The sequence below is a fragment of the Ruditapes philippinarum genome, unplaced genomic scaffold (genome assembly GCF_026571515.1).
Source record: "Ruditapes philippinarum isolate M1 unplaced genomic scaffold, ASM2657151v2 ctg1389_1_1_1_1, whole genome shotgun sequence".
Lineage (NCBI taxonomy): Eukaryota > Metazoa > Mollusca > Bivalvia > Venerida > Veneridae > Ruditapes > Ruditapes philippinarum.
In genome coordinates, this window is record NW_026865599.1 from 107,903 (window position 1) to 131,088 (window position 23,186).

Consider the following 23,186-nt stretch of genomic DNA (forward strand, 5'->3'; position numbering starts at 1 on the left):
TCGTCCGGAATTCGGAGTAGACAGGTTCTGGATCCGAAAGGCTTTTTACTATTGAAAATAGAACAAATAAAATTGGGACCGGACACTTCGTTCGGATAAGAAAGGATTCCGGATTAGAAGGGTTCGGATTAGCAAGGCTCCACTGTAGTAAAAACTTAAAAAATCTTCTTTTAAAGAACCCAAAGAGCTAGAGCTAAGATATTTAGCATGAAACATCTTCTAATGGGTTTTTTCCCTATTTTACCTATCTGGGTACACACTAGTCTACTATAACTAAGCTTATGAAAAGAAGGTCAATGACTTACTTACAAGGCTAAGAACATTTTTAGCTAGAGTTTAGATATTAAGCATGAAACATGTTCTAATGGGTGTCTACAAAGTTTGTTCAAATAAAAGCCCTGGGGTTAAAACTGGCCCCGCCCCAGAGGTGTCATTGTTTTTAACTATATGTGTATAGTAAAAACTTAAAAAATCTTCTTTTAAAAAACCCAATGAGCTAGAGGTTAGATTGTTAAGGGGGGGGGGGGGAGGTCATTGTTTTTCATTATATGTGTGTAGTAAAAACTTAACTTCATGAAACATTTTCTAATGGGTTTCTTCCAAGTTTGTTCAAATAAAAGCCCTGGGGTTTAAACTGGCCCCACTCTGGGGGCCTATATACAGGTGAGCAACCTCAGGGCCATCATGGCCCTCTTGTTTTAATAAAAAATTGACCATTATGGGGCATTAACTGTGCCAAAAAAAAAATCAAGGGGAAAATCAAGTGAGTATGCACAACTGGGCTTGGTGACAAACAATCCTGTGTAGTTTCACTGAAATTCCCTTATTGGTTTTGGTGATGAAGAGTGTACAGAAGGAAGGACAGTAGGATGTACAGTGAGATAACTATATGGTGCCCTTCAGGGGCATAAAAATCATCCCAACAGTGAATGAGTGACTTTAGATGATTTATAGTTTATAGAACTAAAGTCTGAAAGCTTTTTATGCCTTCTGATATGAAATGTAGCAAAAGTGGATCTTGAACAATTATTTCCTTCCAGGGAGGGATACAAAGTTAAATTTCAGTGAGATATTAAGACATGATATTAAGCATTGGATTATGAATTAAGCAGTAGATACTTAAGAACATTAAGCATTGGATACTTGAGTATCAGTATGTAATACATATACTTTAGCAAAATAATTAACTAAAATGAAGTATATCTTGGATGTATATTTCTTTACACTATATGTCACTTATGTCAGTGCAAGGAATGAGATGATGGTCACATGAAAGCTTCTTATTACAAACTTTAAACACCAAATTGTTACATGATCTCTGATATCTGTGATAATGTTCTTTTTGAATAGTGTTGAATTACTTCACAAGTTAAGAAATGAACAGGTGGCATGATATTATCAAATTTGTTTACCATCCAAGCTTATAGCACAAGTCAAAAGCCCACAAGTTAACATGTAATTGTACACATGAAATTTGACAGATTTATCTACTACCATTTTGTTTGGTTCACAAGAAATTTGCAATAACTATGTAGATCTTATTGTAATATACCAAAGTTATTTTCCAAATTGCAATAAAATACAGACTTATGTTAATTACTGATATGTCACAGTGTAATGAACTTGTACAAAATTAATGTACTTAACCCATTACTTCATGAGCATTTTGTGAAAAATGGCTGTTTTCATTGAAAAGTCTCCCGTTGCAAGTTCAAATTGCTATAAAACTATAAAAAGTGCTTCAATACTAATCAAACTTGGCACAAATGTTGACTGGACCATTGCCTTTGCAACAACATGCTCAGGCTTAAATTTTCTGTTACCATGGCAATGAGAAGACATCTCAAAATTGCCAAAAATCACTATTTTGCATTGATTTTTCCATCAAAATTGATTTCAAAGTGCTGCAACTTCTCAATGGATTGAGATAGAGTTAAATGTTTTTCAGCGTTGGTTACACGTTACCTTATGATTAATCTGGGGTCATTTTTAGCCTCTCACAGGTCCAAAATTTTCTTGGCGATGAGGGGGAATGCCGCCCCCCTTCAAACCCCCCAAACAGAAGGGGGCACATCCCCCTTCTGGCAACCCCCTGATGTATCTTTTGGTCGGGGGGCCGCGCCAAAAAAGTAGTCACATTTTTTTTACAACATTTCTCAAACAAGAACAAGTGTTTGGGGCCTAAATAAGGCATTTTTTCACCATATGAGACAACAAAAAAAGGGGGGTGAAAAAGGCGTGTATATCGCGTAATAGGTTAAATAGCACTTAAAGTCAGTCAAGTGTATGTACATAAGATAATTGTTTGCCTTGATTACCAGGGCTGCAGATAACATGTGTATTTGCGTTATTACCCAATTAAAATGTCAAAAAAACACAATAGATATAATAACTAAGGGTAAGAAAAAGTCAATTAATTCTTATTTATGTAAACTACATTTGAAGTGGTGGGTAATGACGTAAATTATACTTAACGCAGTACATCATACTGTTTCAGACTGTTTTAAACTTTAATTATATTAGGCAGCTTGGAAATTCCCTAGGGCAATAAACCATAAAGCATAGTAGTAAAGTGCTTTTTTAATTACCATACAAAACCTACAACAGTCTACAATGAAGGTCAGAAATTTGGGTAAAATACATGAACTCGTGCTTTATAACCCAAATTTGTTAGAGAGGGTAGGGTAAAAAGTACAGAAATATAACTCTTGAGAAAATAGAAAAAACCCAATAGATCACAAAACAAGGGGTAATTACACAAAATGTTATCTGTAGTCCTGGACTTTACTTTGTAGGAAATGCCTTATTGTTTTAGGGGTCTTTGTGTAAAAACTCTATGAAGTGTTATGCTTATAGATGTCAATCATTTTAAGATAATTTACTGTGAACTGCATCAGACTTTTAATTTAAGATTAAGTAGATTAAATGTCAAGGTCACAGTGGCTGATTATGTAACTGCTAATTGCATATGCAGGGTCAAAACTTTTAAGTTAATAAGCATAAAATTGTTTGCAGTCAAAGGAGTGAGACTTGGAGATTTTGAGATATGATACAATATATTACAAGACAATACAATACAATCCTCTTTATTGTTAAATCAGGTAACAAACATGGGAACAACATGACAATTTATCTTAAATATTAACAATATGTGGGTTAAATCATACCAATATATAAATTAGCTATTTATCAATGTGAGGTAAATGAGCATTATGTCACAGGGACAGTATAATAAATACATTTTAACACCAATGTTTATGTTATTCATCAAATGGAAATAACAACAGTGGCAAATTTAAGGAAAAAAACAACATGTTTAGCAAATATTGGTCATCAAAAATGCAGTTATAGTTATGTTAACAAAATGTTTAATTCTGTGGGAATTTTTTATTTACTATATAACTATTGAAAGTAAGCACACTTTTAGATTAAAAACCATGATTATGTTTATCATAATGATAACTTATCATCCATCCTTCAGTCAAAAATTTTAGGATTTTATTTGCCTCCCTACACTATGTACTTCTTTAAAGATGTCTGACTCATGATAAATGTAAATGTTTGTAAGGTAATATAACCAGAGCCACTAGGTGAGGGTTATATTGCAAATAACTATTTATACCCAGTCATATAACATATGAGACATCTTTTTTATAATACTGCATTATTACTTTATTAAACAAAAACCTTAAATTGACATCAGCCTTGTATATTGATTGACCTTCTCAAATGCATTATGGGCTGCCTCAAAACTTCAAAAATGTGGAAAAACTAAAAATTTATATTACCCCAGTTACACAGAGCCATCGGTGATTGATCGGTAGTTTTTTAGCCAAATTATGGAGTGAACCGATGACAACATATTTAACATTGATATCACCTATTGGTCACCTGTTGTCCACCTATCAACTGCTATTGGGGAAAGATAAGTTTCATCGGTGAAAAATTACCAATTGGGATTTTTAAACATGTTTAAAATTCTCGATCGGTGAAAATATTTTACAAATAACCGACAGCAACCTATATCACAAGATATGCAAGCTCTTAATCACCGATATTGTCGATCGGACAAAGATAACCAAATATGAATTACCGGCCATATCTGACGGAAAGTGTTTAACCACTGATTACTAGCTATCAAACACCGATTAATCAGTGTTACGCCAGATTTACAAACGATAAAAACCAAATGTATTTCAGCATTTTTATCACCGACCCAACCCCGTTTGAATTTGCTTTCTGTCACCGATGGCCGTTTACATAGAAAAACAGAAATAAATCACGCATGACAACAGATCATAACAGCGAGTAAATTTAAAATTAAATGACCAATTGGTGACCGACCGTCTGTGTAACTGGCCCCTAATGTGCTGTGTCAGAAAAATTTTAATGATGACTCTGAAATCTTTGAAATCTAATCCAATACTGTACCTGTATATGAGGAAGTCAAGGAAAAGTTTTTCCTTACATAATTGCTTGAAACATTAAACCCAAGCAATAAAGGATGTTTTTTGTTGTTGTTTTCTTCATTTGTATAAATGAAAATTTCACCTTTGTGAAAAGGAAGTATTTAATTTCCTTACACACCCTAAATGAGATTAAAGTTGAAAGAAATCAAAAGAATTAAAAAATTATCAAAAGTTGGCTCTAGATTGAATGTACTTCCATTAATACTTACTGTTTCTAACATGCATGGTACTTTGTCAAAAAAAGTCAAAGTTTTTTTGACTTGGCACTTTATCAAAGTTTACTGCTTTTCTTTCTTTAGCTGTCAGTTGCAAAGCAGTTTGTCTTCGTATTTGACTTTGGATGGTTTATTGAATTACATTAGCTGAAAATTATATGTGCAATAACATAATTATAATTATGCATGGTAAGTTGTAATAAGAAGCTGTAAGCAATTTTTCTCAATTTGTGAAACATTTCTTCTGATTTCTGAAAACTTAAAAGTACAAAGTTGGATTGTGAAGAAAAGGAATATAATTGGCTAAGATGTAATAAGGGAAGACAAAAAACACGTCCTGCTTGACAAACTTTAAATACTGCTCACTTAATGACAATAGAGAGAAAACCACAAAGACAAGTGTATGGTTCAACAACTCTTGCATTTGACCCTTGACTTAGTAAATTTCATTAATGTTACAATCTACTTAAATGTTAATAAATTGATAAAAATGTATAAAACCACTTGTTAAATGGTATAAATTAAGAATCCCTTGGCACAGTTGGTAAAGGTCTTTCAATTCAGGAATCAAGACGTTAAATCGTAGGTTCAAATCCTGGTTCAACCACTTCTATTTCTTTTTTATTTTAATTTTAAAACTGCCTGTTTGGCTGGTACAACTGACACTGCCAGTGATTTGTATTATAAACACGCCAAATTTTTTATTCAAGATAATGCAGTGAAATAGAAAATATAATTATTTGAAAAAAAAACACTACTTAAAAGGAAAGATATCATAAAAGCAGATGTACTAAAACAATTTCAGATAAGTTTTTGCAATTAAATTACAAAAAAATTTTTGTGTATCCTCATAACATGATGTTGGTAAGGAATTAAACCAGAGACCTTCAGATCCATAGCCAGGCATCTATACCAATACACCACACCATGATAACAAATATACTGAAACAAAAAAGAAACTTTCTCCAAGTTTGAATGTAGATATGTTAGTACAGTTTTTCAATCCTTTTGAAACTCGATTTTTACGTTGAATAAACATATCGGGCTTTTATACGGGGATTAGCTGACCGATTTTGCAAACAAAATGAGTTTTACAAGCTACTACATGTATATAAGTGTGTACATCTAACTGGTACCCTTGAACAACTGGCACATACTTTGCAAAAGTTTCTTTTTTGGTTCAGTATATATCAATATATCTGTTTACCCTGAGTGACCTTAGTGAAAGTTAATGAAGTGCCAGGTAAATATTGTTGGACAATACATTGTGTTTCTCAACTAATCCATGTATTTGTTATGATGAATATTAAAAAAAAAACACCTAAATTGTCTTGGAATGTAGCCATGCACCTATTTTTGTGAGTGACATACAGACATATTATAGACACATGTAAGACCTGCTATATCTGTGTAAGGCTACTGCGAAAATTGTTTGTTTATTTATTGTATTGTTTCACAATAACAAGTAAGGAAAGGGACTCTCCATTGATGTTTGTTAATTCACTGACTTGAATGTCTCCATAAATTATGACCTCCAGTTTAAAGTGTCTGTGTATCTTTTCGGTGCATGACATTACGTTGAAAGATATTTGATAGAATACGACTATTAAAGAAGGGACAAATGGTCGAATATGGCAAAGTATAGAATGGACATTTGATTGAATATAATGTTGAATATTGTCAAAAAAATGCTGATTTGTGTGGAAAACACTTCAAAAATACAGGAATATAATAAGACAAAAGTAGATGGAAGTAAATAAGAGCAGACTGATTCATAATTTATTCTTATTCATTTTGATATAATTATAATCAAATTGGTTTTCAATGTTCGTTATTTTCAAGATATATTCAGTATTGAAAATTGTAAGCAACACCTTTTAAGTACAGATGGGGTCTGTCATGGAAATCCTTAACTTGAGTGTCAGAAGTTTCTCGTTGGTTTTCTTCTCCTGAAATATAAAATGCGGAAGAAGTACCTTACATCTTTGACATTGAATTATCCTTTTTATTGAGGCTTCCCTCAAAATTTTGACAGAAAAGCTGACATTATCTCCTTATTAAGAGTCATGCTGAACAGTCATTTAGATAAAGCGACACTTTCAAATTTTAATTTCACACTTCCAATATATTTTCCCCAATTTTTGCGTCATTTTTGTCTGTATATTATATCCTTGTAAAGTTAACTTTGTTGAGCCTATAGAACTTGGTGTCTTTTCCATTTTGCCTGCTCTTTTTTATTTGATAGCAAGTGTATAACTTAAAAAAACATGCATCAATAACAAACAGCACATTAAAAATTCTGCATTTACTATGATTAGTTTTTAAATGCTCAAACTGCAGGAACATGTTTTACAGTATAGATTATATAATCAACTAGACCAGTGATGAATTATAACAATAGGAGACACCTCTGCGTAGCGCTGTCGTTGATTCAAGGCAAGCTAGGCATATCAACACTATATCGATGTCGGATGTCAAATATCAAATATATTGATAATTACCTAAAATTACTTGTCTGTCATTCATTTTTATACCTGTTTAAATGAGCGTCTTGTTTATAAAATCCCATTCCATGATTTTTATCCAGACCATTTTTTTGTCATCATTGCTGTGAAATATTTCCACTATGTAACAACAGATAATGATAGAAATGGACACCTGCTTCGGTATATGTGATGGTAAAATTTTCTAATTTCTAGACATTTAATTAATAAGTGAAAATTATTGATATTTTGAAATGTGGATCGATTATTGATCAACAGAAAAATATCGTTGTATCTATATTGTTTCTATCGATGACAGCTCTACCTCTGCGACACATTGTCAAAATATAAAGCGCTTCATTATTCGGTTTGAATATTTTTCGACTGTCTGTTGCTCTCTATCATTTGTCCATTCTATAATAGATCCCTTCTTTTGATTATCGTATTCTATATAGTGTCTTTTTGACGTAATGTTGTAAACCCATATTTTTTAAATTACAACAATTTTTTTTTTTTTTTACAGCATCCGGACATGTACGAGAGAGCTGTATTACGAAACCCTAATAGGAGACAGTTTACTGCTACTGTAGATTTATGGAGCATGGGTGTTACCTTCTTCCATGTTGCAACCGGGCAGTTACCTTTTAAACCATTCGGAGGAAGGAAAAACAGACAAATAATGTAAGATATATAATTTAAATTTCATCGTTTGTTCCTGTACGAAAAAGTCTGGGCAGAATGCAGACAGAATCTGTACAGACTTTATTTAGAAAACTCTGTACAGAGTCTGTACAGAAAAAAATCTGGTCAAATGAAACAAAGTTGAACCAGAATTCTATTAATAGATTTTAGCAATAAGGATAAAGAACGAAATCTGTACAGATTTTTTCTGAAATATTTAAATTAAGCCGATTATTTTCTGGGCAGAAAAAAAAAATCTGGGCAGAAAAAAAATCTGGGCAGAAAATAATCTGGGCTTCTTCATATTCTGTACAGAATTAACCCTGTCCATAGGAAATATCTGAAAGGGAATTCTGCACAGAAAAAATTCTGTATAGAAAATATTCTGTACAGATTTTCGTTTTTTTGGCTAAAAACAAAATCAATTTTCCTTTTGAACATTTCTTGTTTATTAATTTCAATTAACAATTTTTATGCCCCCGCCATGTAATGGCCATGGCGGGGGCATATAGTGTTACCTGTTCCGTCCTTCCGTCATTTCCGTCCTTCCGTCATTCCGTCCTTCCGTCATTCCGTCCTTCCGTCATTCCGTCATTCTGTCATTCCGTCATCATCAGTTTCCGTTCATTATCTTAGTAACGGTTGCACATATTCAACTCAAATTTGGCATATGGATATGTCATGAGAAAATACAGGTCAAGTTCGAATTTGGTCATGGTTCGATGATTTTTGGCAGAGTTATGCCCCTTTTACTTTGAAAAATAATATGAAATTTTCAGTTTCCGTTCATTATCTCCCCAACGGTACAACACATTCAAATCAAAATTTGACATATGGATATGTCATGAGAAAATACAGGTCAAGTTCGAATTTGGTCATGGTTCGATGATTTTTGGCAGAGTTATGCCCCTTTTACTTTGAAAATAATATGAAATTTTCAGTTTCCGTTCATTATCTCCCCAACGGTACAACACATTCAAATCAAATTTGACATATGGATATGTCATGAGAAAATACAGGTCAAGTTCGAATTTGGTCATGGTTCGATGATTTTTGGCAGAGTTATGCCCCTTTTACTTTGAAAATAATATGAAATTTTCAGTTTCCGTTCATTATCTCCCCAACGGTACAACACATTCAAATCAAATTTGACATATGGATATGTCATGAGAAAATACAGGTCAAGTTTGAATTTGTTCATGGTTCGATGATTTTTGGCAGAGTTATGCCCCTTTTACTTTGAAAATAATATGAAATTTTCAGTTTCGTTCATTATCTCCCCAACGGTACAACACATTCAAATCAAATTTGACATATGGATATGTCATGAGAAAATACAGGTCAAGTTCGAATTTGGTCATGGTTCGATGATTTTTGGCAGAGTTATGCCCCTTTTACTTTGAAAATAATATGAAATTTTCAGTTTCCGTTTATTATCTCCCCAACGGTACAACACATTCAAATCAAATTTGACATATGGATATGTCATGAGAAAATACAGGTCAAGTTTGAATTTGGTCATGGTTCGATGATTTTTGGCAGAGTTATGCCCCTTTTACTTTGAAAATAATATGAAATTTTCAGTTTCTGTTTATTATCTCCCCAACAGTACAACACATTCAACTCAAATTTCACATATGGATATGTTTTTGGAATGCCCAGGCCAAGTTCGAATTTGGTCATGGTTCAATGATTTTTGGCAGAGTAATGCCCCTTTCACTTTGAAAATAATATGAAATTTACAGTTTCTGTTCATTATCTACCCAACAGTGTTACATATTCAACTCAAATTTGATATATGGATATGTCAAAGGAATGGGCAGGTCAAGTTGGAATTTGGTCATGGTTCGATGATTTTTTGGCAGAGTTATGTCCCTTTCACTTTGAAAATAATATAGATACATCTCAGGAATAAGCAGTTTAAGTTTGAATTTGGTTGTGGTTCAATGATTTTGGACAAACTTATCTTTCTTGAATGTTGGAAAAAATTTGAACTTTCAGTTTCAGCACTCATACTTTTGTGGAAATGTATGTAGCCATTATTTTGGCTACAAATATGAAATATGCTATTTTCAAAAGGTTAAGACTGAATAATTTCAGTGCCTTGAACATTGTATGAAAATGGTTTGTGTAAACGTTGAAAAGTTTTAAGGGCTTTGAACTTAAAATGAAAACAATAATTTGTGCAAACAAATTTGGAACTAAATATTATAACATCTGAAATTTTGGCTGCATGCGGGGGCATCCGTGGCATGATGACACATTTCTAGTTATTCATTTCTTTCCTGGAGAGGCCTATCCAATGAGTAATAGCCTTGTTGAGGGCGCTGTCATCAGGAATTGGCTTGTCTCTGTCTTTGCACCACACACACATCCTGACATAATCTAGAGTAAAAAAAAAAAAGGAATTTGAATTATGTTCATTCTATTATTAAATGATATGCAAAATTTGTAAAATATTTCAATGTGTATATAAAACAGTTAAAATTGTATCCCTATATACCTTAAGTTTTTTTGCACCAAGTAACATCAAAGTCACTGACTAGTAAAACTGCTTGTGTTACAAATCTACACAGTCATGTAATTGCAACATAACTTAAAATAGTAACACAATTTCCGGGAGTTTTGAATTGATTAATTTAAACTAAATGAATTGAATTATAGAATAGCAAAACAAAAAGCTAAACTATTTATTGCATAATAGAGCAAGAAATTAAAAAAAAAATACATCTTGACCTATCAACTGATCAAAAAGCAATATATGAACTAATAATTTCACTGGCCCAGCTTTGACCTCAGTGCATTAATTTTATACTCATTAGACCATAGTGGTCTGTCTCAAATCAGAGTAAATTTAATTAATATAGATAATTCATAGACTATTAAAAGATGTATAAATAATTTCTTTTATTTACAGTGGAAGGTATAACCAAATAATTCAAAGAAAAATTCAAAGAAAACATTGCAAATTTTAATCTTACCTCTGGTTTTGATTATAATTCCATCATAATTCCTCTTTGGCCCCTAAATCTGAGAATTTCAAGTCTCTACATGATTGTTGATTGCTTTTCACAACAACTAACTTGTTAACTTATCATAAGAAAAATAAACTAAACAAAACATAATATTAATCTTTGCCAATGTGAAGACACTTTGTGTAATAAAACCTTGTGTGGCAGCCTGAGAGATTTGAATTGACCAACAGGGGTTACATGGGGGTTACACCTGATATTACAGAATATCTATCTACTACTCTGAGATTAACTCAGAGTGAAATTCTGGCTAGAAAAGTAAATTCTGTCTCAAGATTTATCTAAGTGTTCAAATTCTGTGTGTCTATGTAAATTCTGCCTCAATTTTTTTTCTAAGTATTGAAGTTCTGTCTTGTAAAAATAACTAAGAGCAAAATATCTGTGTGAAAACTTTTCTGTACAGAAAAATTTTTGATTCTGGTTTATTCTGCACAGAAAATCACCTATTTCCTAGGCCGATTCTGTGTCCAATTCTGTGTCGGTGTCAACTCTGTACAGAAAAATGAAAATCTGCCTCTATAACAACCAGAGTTGGTACAGAGTCTGTACAGAATTGGCTCAGAATTTTCGTACAGGTTGGTAGGGGATGAGTACAAAATTATGCTCTTCATTGACAGAATAGGATGTATAATTTATCAGGAAGCATTTAAAGATTTCTGGATAAATATTCTACTTTGCTAGGAAAATAAAACTTAAATTTGTCAACATTTTAACATACTAAAAGTTAAAAATTCTAAAATATTAAAAAGCTAAAATAACAAATATCAAGGGAAATAAGTAAAATGATGAATCGTGTAAGGAATCATGTAAGCAAGCTCAAGTAGTTTCCCTTGAAATGAAAGTTAAAATGTATGTGTATATAACATGTGCTATGAATTTTTCTTATAGTGGTCCGGTTTTTGACCATTATATTTTGTTTCAGGTTTGAAATCACCAGACACAAAGAAAGTGGAGTAATAATGGGTGTTCAGCATTCACAGGGAGGCACTATAGAATGGAGTAAAGAATTACCAAAAACATGCAGGCTGTCTGAGTAAGTGTGTATTGTCATATTAAAAAACATTAATTGTATACTTATTTCTTTTTGCATGGAAATCCTTACATAATGATTTTTAGCTCACCTGAGCATGCTCAGGGTGAGCTTTTAGGATCGATGATTGTCCGTCGTCCGTCCGTTCACATTTTGTTGTTAACACTCTAGCGGTCGCATTTTTGCCTCAATCATCATCAAACTTGGTCAGGATGCTTATCTAGTTGATAGCTCGGATGAGTTCGAACATGGGTCATCTCGGATGAAAAACTAGGTCACAAGAACTAAAAATAGAAAAACCTTGTTAACACTCTAGAGGTCACATTTTTGCCTCAATCATCATCAAACTTGGTCAGGAAGTTTGTCTAGGTGATAGCTTGGATGAGTTCGAACATGGGTCATCTCGGATGAAAAAGTAGGTCACTGGAGCTAAAAATAGAAAAACCTTGTTAACACTCTAGCGGCCACATTTTTGCCTCAATCATCATCAAACTTGGTCAGGATGCTTGTCTAGGTGATAGCTTGCATGAGTTGGAACATGGGTCATCTCAGATGAAAAACTAGGTCACCGGAGCTAAAAATAGAAAAACCTTGTTAACACTCCAGCGGTCACATTTTTGCCTCAATCATCATCAAACTTGGTCAGGATGCTTATCTATTTGATAGCTTGGATGAGTTTGAACATGGGTCATCTCGGATGAAAAACTAGGTCACAAGAGCTAAAAATAGAAAAACCTTGTTAACACTCTAGCGGTCACAATTTTGCCTCAATCATCATCAAACTTGGTCAGGATGTTTGTCTAGTTGATAGCTTGGATGAGTTCGAACATTGGTCATCTCGGATGAAAAACTAGGTCACAGGAGCTAAAAATAGAAAAATCTTGTTAACACTCTAGTGGCTACTGTTTTGATCCAAATATCCTGTAAATTGGTCTGAAAGTTTGTTTTGATGATTTCTAAGTCAAGTTCGAACATGGGTCATCTTGGATGAAAAACTAGGTCACACCGCCCAAATATTGAAAAAGCTTGTTAACATTCTAGTGGTCACATTTTCGACTCAATTATCATCAAACTTGGTCAGGATGCTTGTCTAGGTAATTGCTCGGATGAGTTTGAAATCGCATGTGAAACTAGGTCACCAGAGCTAAAAATAGAAAAATATTGTTAACACTCTAGTTGCTACTGTTTTGATCCAAGTATCCTGGAAATTGGTCTGAAAGTTTGTTTTGATGATTTTCTGGGTCAAGTTTGAATATGGGTCACCTGGGTAAAAAACTAGGTCACACTGCTCAAATATGGATAATCCTTGTTAACACTGTAGTGGTCACATTTTTGACTCACCTGTCATGAGACTTGGTCAGAATGCTTGTCTAGGTAATTGTTTGGATGAGTTTAATGGATCAGGTGAGCGATCTAGGGCCATCATGGCCCTCTTGTTTTAGTTTATAAGATATTAGGGTCACTGTAGTAATATCTTTTAACCTTTTCCCTTATAGAAGCGAGAATCGCCGTCTTTTACCATTCCCTGATAGAAGCGAGAATCGACGGCTTTATTGATTACCGCATGTAAGCGAGAATCGCCGACATGCATGATCTCAATGGAAGCGACTTTCGCCGACTTCAATATTTACCTGTCCAAAAATCAACAATTTTCCCGGAAATCAGACCTGTAAATTGTGTTATCGTAAAGATCAACATTTCATGAGGGGATTCCGCACATAAAATTATGGTGTTACTATTTAAAGTTTTTGTATAATTAGCGACCAACCAGGTGAGGGGTTTTCCTTACGTCACGCAGTTAATGAGTGCGCGGGTCAATGAAATAAATATAGAACGTATCGTAAGACAGGAACAAAAGTGTCTAAAAATAGCATCTAATGAATAAATAGTATTTATATGATCACGGGTCGTTCACGTGCCAGGCATGGTATAATGGATTTGATGTTTGTTTTGGTTTATGACAGCTGACATGTGTATATACACGGATTAATTAACGTCCTGACTAGGGGTATCTCTCTGGCCCCTGCAATAAAATATTTCCGGTAGCAGCGGCGATTTTTTTAAGAAAATGACCGACAAAGAAATGTTTAATAGTTTAAATTCTTTCATGTGCGCTATTGTTTTCATAACAGACACAGCATGGGGCCGTGTATTATACGACATGATAAAATCATATCCCATATATCATCTTTGATGTCGGCAACATGAAAATGCCGAAAAGGCCGTGGATGTCTTTCCTTTATCATCATTAGATCTAAATTAGATCTATAAATGATCAAATTTAATTAAATTCATAATTCATGAAGAAAATATATGACCATGACAGCAGAAATTCTGAAATATTTCATTCAACAGTTATATAGCAAAATGCCTATACAAGTTGTTCAAATATATATAATTGTATTATTGTGAGACATTAACGTAACGCCTTAAACACTGATATGATCTCATAAAAACTATCATTATCTATCTTTGTTTTTATAATTTGTTTGTTTTCCTCGGAAAAAATTCATCGTAATTATATAACAGTATGATAGGTATTGTAACATTGAATGTCGTCTTTTCTTAAGAGTACCTTTAAATACTCTAATAACTTAGTCATCATTTTGCTATTTCGTTTTGAGTAAAATTTTGACAGAAGTAACCGAAGAAAGATATGAATATACATGAATTCTCAAACTAAACTTTAGCAATTAAATATATCTTTTGTATCCTGTATACTTTATAATTTGATAGTCAACTTCTAGTTTTTGCAGAGTAAATACAAATATACGATGTGGTTTTTATATAATTAAAGTCTGTTACATACATTTTATGTCATAAATGAGATAAATGTAGATATCAGCATATCTCCATATATTTATTCGATCTGAAAGAATTGTATAACAAATGATGTTTGCTTAGATGTTATGATTTGTAATTTATTGTACATATGCCATGCTCTGTTATTGTTCGGTTTTGTAAATATGTTTTGCTCTTCAATATTGGAGGAATAAAAAGTATCTATCTATCTATATACATGTATTACAGAAATGACAGTTACTATTATGAAATGAATTATAAAAAAAAAACTGATAAAATAAATAAAAAAAAACAAAGTGAGATTTCTTTTTACTGGTATAAAAAAAGGTAAAAAAAGAACTTGTTGTTATTTATTTCACTAAAAATGAATGCTGCATAAACCAAAAAAATTAATAATAAATTAGCCATATTTCCCTGAGAGAAAAATTGTACATCATTTTATTGTTTATAACTACTGTAATTATACTGTTATAAAGCCCACAAATATAAAATTTATACCACTGGAAAGATAATTCAAATCTCTACAAATCTTACATTGACATATATATTGTCAAACTTGTAATTAAACCATTTCACATTAGTTAAAACACATAAGTAGCCTAATTTATCTGAAACAATGGAGAAAAAAACACCATCAAGTATATAGTTTATTACTTTATAACTCATGTAGACATATTTGTATAAACCCAACAAATATGATATTTATACCATTGGAAAGGTATTTCAATACTCTACAAACTTTTTATTGACACAAAAATTGTCAAAACACAACTTAATACTTTATTTTCCAGTTAAAGTATATAGGTATCTAATTTGACCAATTTTACATATAATTTATCATACCCTATATGGAGATAGTGTGTGACTCCTTATCAGTAGGATATTGATTATTGATTATCTATCTGGCTACTGTATTATGGGGTGTAAAGCAGTAAATTAAGGGGGCTGTATCAGGGAAAAGGTTAAGAACATCACCATTTAAATTTACATTAGTCAATTTTACAATCACATGATTGTATTTAGGAATGTGTCATAGAAAAGTAGAGTGTATTCTTTTTGAGTAAGAATTCATTGTCTTGTATGTATGTACATGTACCATGATATACTAGTTACTTTTGCATGATCAAATGTCTTGTGGACCAAAAACTTTAAATAAATGAATGTTAAATCATGAATCCATAAAATATTTTATCAATTATGATACATTATTTCACTTAACCTGTTAGATGGATCTTACTGGTATAAGAAAGGAGGGTCTAAATCTTACAATAAATTCATTAACATGCACTGTCTTTTGTTGTTAACACTCATAACTGACATATTGAATATGTACAATTCCATTGAAATTACAGATCTATCTCTGGATTGTATGTATTTGAGATAGAAATTAATATTTTGGATTAAATTTTTAGCTCACCTGTCACAAAGTGACAGGGTGAGCTTTTGTGATCGCTTTTCGTCCGGCGTCCGTCCGGCGTCCGTCCGTAAACTTTTACTTTAAATGACATCTCCTCATAAACCACTAAGCCAATTTCATCCAAACTTCACAGGAATGTCCCTTTGGTGGTCACCTTTGAAAATTGTTCAAAGAATTTAATTCCATGCAGAACTCTGGTTGCCATGGCAACCAAAAGAAAAAACTTTAAATATCTTCTTCTAAAAAACCCAAAGAGCTAGAGCTTAGATATTTGGCATGAAACATCTTCTAGTGAGTGTCTACCAAGTTTGTTCAAATAAAAGCCCTGGGGTCAAAATTGGCCCCGCCCCAGGGGGTCATTGATTTTCCCTATATGCATATAGTAAAAACTTAAAAATTCTTCTTTTAAAGAACCCAAAGAGCTAGAGCTAAGAAATTTAGCATGAAACATCTTCTAATGTGTGTCTACCAAGTTTGTTCAAATAAAAGCCCTGGGGTCAAAATTGGCCCCGCCCCGGGGGTCATTGATTTTCCCTATATGCATATAGTAAAAACTTAAAAATTCTTCTTTTAAAGAACCCAAAGAGCTAGAGCTAAGAAATTTAGCATGAAACATGTTCTAATGGATGTCTTCCAAGTTTGTTCAAATAAGAGCCCTGCCCCGGGGGTCATTGATTTTCCTTACATGTGTATAGCAAAAACTTAAAAAATCTTCTTTGAAAAAAACCAAATAGCTAGAGTTTAGATACTAAGCATGAATCATCTTCTAGTGAGGGTCTACCAAGTTTGTTCAAATAAAAGCCTTGGGGTCAAAATTGGCCCCGCCCCGGGGGTCATTCATTTTCCTTATATGTGTATAACAAAAACTTAAAAAATCTTTTTTGAAAAAAACTCAAATAGCTAGAGTTTAGATATTAAGCATGAAGCATCTTCTAGTGAGTGTCTACAAAGTTTGTTCAAATAAAAGCCCTGGGGTCAATATTGGCCCCGCCCCAGGGGACATTGATTTTTCCTTATATGTGTATAGCAAAAACTTAAAAATCTTCTTTGAAAAAACCCAAATAGCTAGAGTTTAGATATTAAGCATGAAACATCTTCTAGTAAGTGTCTACAAAGTTTGTTCAAATAAAGCCCTGGGGTCAAAATTGGCCCCACCCCGGGGGTCATTGATTTTCCTTATATGTGTATAGCAAAAACTTAAAAATCTTCTTTGAAAAAACCCAAATAGCTAGAGTTTAGATATTAAGCATGAAACATCTTCTAGTAAGTGTCTACAAAGTTTGTTCAAATAAAGCCCTGGGGTCAAAATTGGCCCCACCCCGGGGGTCATTGATTTTCCTTATATGTGTATAGCAAAAACTTAAAAATCTTCTTCAAAAATCCTAATAGCTATAGTTCAGATATTAAGCATGAAATATTTTCATGTCTACAAAGATTGTTCAAATAAAAGCCCTTGGGTTCAAACTGGCCCTTCCCCAGGTGTGTCATTGTTTTTAACTATATGTGAAAAGAAAAACTTTGACCAGCTAGACCTTAGATGTTTAGCATGCAACATCTTCTAATGGGTGTCTACCAAGTTTGTTCAAATAAAAGCCCTGGGATTTAAACTAGCCCCGCTACGGAGGCCTATATACAGGTGAGCGACTTCAGGGTCATCATGGCCCTCTTGTTCAAGAATAGGAAGATTTTTTCTGGTTAAAACCCTATTGAAATCTATCCAAAATCATAATTTCCATATTTGATAAAGAATTTACAGAACTTTTACATGTTTTTAACATTTTTGTTGATGGATGTTATGATTGTAACATATTTTCACCTTTAAACTTTATACATGAACTTGTATTTTATTAACTTCACAACATATCTTTATTGATTTTTTTTTTTTCAGTGGATTAAAGCTTTTGATAACACCAATATTTGCTCGTCTTTTGGAATCTGACCCAAGCAAAGTGTGGAACTTTGACGCTTGTTTTAGAGAAATTGACTCTATTGTGAAAAAGAAAGTGATACATGTTTTCAGTCCACATACATGGAATAGTCTCAAAGTATATATTAAAAGTGAAAACAAGTAAGTATAATTGTTGCAGTCAATGCATAAGGGCCACTGGTCGAGTGGTTTAGGTCACTGACTTCAAATCACTTGCCTCTCACCACTGTGGGTTCAAGTCTAATCAGTGACTTTGGATTCTTCTATATGAGGAAGCTTTTCTGCTAGACTCTGGAGGGTCTGTAGTTCTACGTTGGTGTCTAAAATAATGCACAGACGGACACCTGAGGTCTTCCTTCCCCAGAAAAGCTGAAAGGTTGCCAAAAGTGACCTTAACTGTTTTGGTTTGAAACCCAACCAAAATATATAAAAAACTTGGAGGATTTGAATACAGACCCGTGAGTTACTTTTGCATTATAGAAGATATGATAAGAAATTTTGATTTGATATGGCTGTTATTCTCAGGTCAGGCCCTCTAGTTAAACTAGTTGTTATTGACTTCCATTTTTGACTTTAAAGTTTTGTTTCATTTTCAAGTACTGTAAATATTTCAGTGTGCTTGTCTTAAAAACAATACCTCTTGCTATGGTATTATTTATTACCTTAAATACTTGTAATGATATAATTAATTAGCTTAGATATTATAATGAATTAGATAAAATATTATAATAAACTTAAATTTTAAATTATAGTTTAACAACTCTTCAAGAACTGATAGCGGAACAGACTGAAATAGTTGCTCCTAGTCAGTTACTGATATTTGATGGTCAACAATTAAAGGATCATGTTCAAGCAATGTTACCCATATCAAGTTATCCAAAGGGAATCACAGAAACAAACCCAATTTTTGTCTACAATAAACACATGGATGATTTTGCAAGATTTCCTGTACCAAACATAAGTAAGTGCCCAATTTGCAGTATTTTGTAAACTAGTTCTGGCATTTGACTCTATTCAATTGCTGTTTGTTTTGTTACAATACTTCATCAGAGCTGGAAGATATATTTGAATTTGTTTTAAGTTCAATTATGCAATTGTTTATATTTAATATTTTCATTTTGACTGCATCATTGACAACAAACCTGATGATTAAAATTGATTTTTAATTACACGCTTCTATTGATTAGGATTTGTGCTTTAGATGTTTTTGTGTTTTTTTTCGTATGAAAATGTTGTTATATGTAGCCAATATCTATTTTGTGGTTGTGGTTTTACCTGTGACCTTAACAATACATTATATGAATCATTTAGTGCTGTCAGAGGTCTTTTACCTTCAGTTTGTATGATGAATTCTGCAAAAGTGTTACTTATATGTCCTCCATGATAATGGAGCTTAAGTTTTTTATCACTGGCATGTCACTGCTGTGAATTTTAGTTCAACAAGACTATCATCTTCCTTTTAATGTTGAAACTGGCCATACAACCATCATAGAATAGGTTAAAACTTAATTCCAATAAAATAAAATGGAAATAAGAATAAAGGTATAAGGATTGTATAAATATATTACAGAATATGAGTAAGTTTATTAATAATGATGGTTCAAAATGTAACCTTTGTCAGAGTATAACTTGATTTATTTCTTAACGTTGTTATGAACATCTTTATTCTAATGTTATAAATTAACATAACAATGAACATTTCAGAGGACTTTCCGAGGTTCACATCAAGTTTAACTACAGACGATTATGCTATAGCCAAGATGTGTTCTGCAATAAGTTGTTATATTCTAAAGGAAGTTGAGTTGTACTCTATGAAACAAGAACTTGTCAGACGGGCAGTACACATGTATATGTAAGTAGCCATTATTTTGTTAGAAATACAATGTTATGAAAATACTGGAATTGCCGTAGAATGTAGTAACTGTAATAAACAGAGCAAGTTGAACAAAGTTATAATATCATTATTTCACTTTCCAGTGAATTTTATTTTCTAAAGAATTTCCGGTTTTGAAGAATTTTCTTGGAAAAAAATTGCTTTTTAGCTTGACAATTTAAAGAATTTTATTGAATTGTACATTGTGAACTTAGAAACTTCCTACTTTAAGTTTAACTGAATGTCACTGTCAAAGAACAATAAATCAAGCATGACTTTGACTGAATTATAGCTGTTTGTGAACTTCAGTTTAAAGTTTAAATGAGCCTCTAACCCTTTGGAATATATGTCACATGATGTGAAACTTTTCACATCAATTGTAGGTCACTGTATAACTCAAGCATTGATATGGACTCAAGTATACCCCTTTGTGAACTTCGTAAATTAAAATTGTCAAAGATTTAACAAAAATTCACTCCCTTGGTGTATTTCTTCATAATATAGGATCTTGTTTTCTATGTTTAAGTACCCTGAATAGCTGGCATGTGCTTTCATACTGTCAGTTCTTGTTTCACTGTTAACTTTCAAATACTTGTAGTTTTTTTTTATTTTTCAGCCATGAACTTTATCATGAACTTGGACATTTAGTGGACTATCATACTTTCTTGGAAAGGAATTGTGACAGTATTACAAAGTGGAAAGATAATTTTCTACGAACATTCAAAAGGGAATTAACGATGGTTGGAATGATAGTGAAAACAGACACTCAATTAAATCATATTATAACAGATCTTGAAACTTTTCATGAACGGAGTGAAATGAGTATTGGAGAACTCTCATCACAGGTAAAGTGTGAAATAGAGGAGATTCCTCAAGAACAATAAAATGCAAAATTATTAGGTGAAATTTGATAATGGGGGACTAAGAAAAGTGCAACAATATCTCACACCACCTAGCACTGGCTTAAACAGAATTCCATTATCAACACTAATGGTAATGTCTTTTTTTTTTAGCTTTTGAAAATATTTTTTACAATGGTAATATTTGCACAATGATAAACCCCACAATTTGTGGTACAAGGACAGGTTTTTTTCAAAGAATCAGATAAAGAGGTAGGTTGTTGTTTCCATGAAAAACAGGATTTTAGTTTATATAGTATCCAGACAGTATTTGTCACAGAGTATATTACTGACATGAATTTTGCAGAACTTAATCTTTACCTTCCTGGAAATGAAAGTGGTTATTCTTCACCTCCAGTAGAGAGTCAGGAGAGCCTTCACAGGTCCAGACTCTATACTGTTGACTGACCTATTGTTAATTTTCATTTCAAAATCCCCGAAAATTGATAATGGACAGTTTCAAAAATACACCTGGAAAAGTCCATTTTTGATATTCAGGAGAGTAAAGGTTAAACAGTAGGACTAAAATTGACTTGATTTATCACATACATGTGCCACTTTTTCGACTATGTAAAAATAGTATTGCACACCAGTGCATATAAATGTATTTTGACGTGACGTCATTTGCGTTATACAAACATTGCGTTAACATGGGCTAAATCTTAGCGTAACTCTGTCGGCGCTTCAATAAAAATGGTTCTATTTTACTTCAAAGGGTATTCATTTTTAATATGTGATAAATAGAATATAGAATTCATTACTTAATTTATTGAGCCTTGCATAATATAATTTTATTCAACTCGTTCAGTAAATTCTGTATTCATCCAATATCCTCTATGTAAAGTTGTTTTGTAGAAATGTGAATTCATTCAAAACTTTTTGATTGTTTTTTCCTTCAGATAACAGCACTTGGCAACGAGGTACTTGTACACCTTGTTGATCTCAAAGATCAAGAGTTACAGAAAAAGGTTCTCAAGAAGCAGTGGAATGATAGTGTTGGGTGTATATCAGAAGATAGATGGTCTGTTCCTATATTACACTTTTTCACAATACAAAAAATTCTTTATTTATGAAAAAATTGTAAAAGATAGACTGATTTCTATTAATTTTTCACATAAAATGAAATCTTTACTTATAAACATATGACTATTACATGTGAATAGGTCAATTATTGAAAGGCTTTAACATTTTAAAGTTGCTTTCGATTATTAAGCATAAATGTCTCAACATATTTTCACAGAGTTGTTATTAAAATGATAAGGAGCATTTCAGGCTATATTATAGTAATTTTTTTTTCTTGTCAAAGTATTACTGAAATAGCATTAATTATACCCCCACAAACGAAGTTTAGGGGTGTATATAGGAGTAACCTTGTTGGTTTGTCCGTCAGTAGGTTGGTTCACATCATGGTTTCTGGACAATAACTAGTTTGGAAGGAGGTATTGTAATCAAACTTGGTATATAGCAACCTTATGTGGAGATCCCAGTTGGTATTGCATTTGGGCCCACTAGGGTCAAGGTCACCATTTTTAAAAAATAGAAAAATGGTTTCCGGACAATAACTTCAGTTAAGAATGAAATATTGTAATCAAGCTTGGTGTATAACAGGCTTATATGAAGACCATGGTTGATTTTGCATTTGGAACCTCTCAGTCTGGGGTCAAGGCCAAGGTTGCCGTTACTAAAACAAAAAGATAAATGTTTTCCGAACAATAACAAGAGTTAGGAATGAGATATTATCATCAAACTTTGTGTAAAGCAAGCTTACTTGAAGAACTTGGTTGGTATTGCATTTGGACCCCCTGGGGTAAAGCTCAAGGTCACTGTTACTAAAAATAGAATGGTTTCATATTATTTTGAGTGACCTATATAAATTGCATTAAATTGTCCACTTAGTTGCCCCAAACCAGGATAAGTTAAATATTAACAATGTTAAATGTCAGATCAAATGAAATTTGTGTTAATAAGTGTTATTTGATGTTATTATTTCAGTGTTGCAAAAGTTGAAGTGGTTCTGGAACAAATATTGAAAATCAAATTACAGTTTTCAGAAGACAGGAAACGTCCCAGTCTCACCTTTAATGAAGAACAAATTCATAAATATGAGAAGTAAGATTTTAGTTTCATCCTTAACCGTGCTAAATATCTTAAATTGACTTGTCTATCTTTCAATCTGGACAAAACTATTCATCATTTTTAGAAAATTTTCAAAATAAATGTTGACTGAATAGTGAACATTGCAGACCATGATGATCAGACAATACACTGCTCTGGCTGATCTTGGTATCCACTGGTCATGCACATAGGTTTAGGACATTTACTTGCTTAATAGCTTATTAGTTTATGAAAATGAATAAC

At 32.6% G+C, this 23,186-nt stretch overlaps 1 protein-coding gene across 3 annotated transcripts in view; it reads left to right on the forward strand.

Annotated features, from left to right (window-relative positions):
- The window catches only part of LOC132729681 (serine/threonine-protein kinase TBK1-like), a 117,751-nt gene that overhangs the window by 88,149 nt on the left and 6,416 nt on the right, over positions 1-23,186 (forward strand). For all 3 annotated transcript variants that reach the window (XM_060715493.1, XM_060715495.1, XM_060715494.1), the window contains exons 6-13: positions 7,691-7,848; positions 11,803-11,913; positions 18,018-18,197; positions 18,809-19,017; positions 19,761-19,908; positions 20,546-20,774; positions 21,728-21,849; positions 22,821-22,937. In XM_060715493.1, the coding sequence (XP_060571476.1) occupies positions 7,691-7,848; positions 11,803-11,913; positions 18,018-18,197; positions 18,809-19,017; positions 19,761-19,908; positions 20,546-20,774; positions 21,728-21,849; positions 22,821-22,937 (1,274 nt within the window). The remainder of the gene's footprint in view (positions 1-7,690; positions 7,849-11,802; positions 11,914-18,017; positions 18,198-18,808; positions 19,018-19,760; positions 19,909-20,545; positions 20,775-21,727; positions 21,850-22,820; positions 22,938-23,186) is intronic.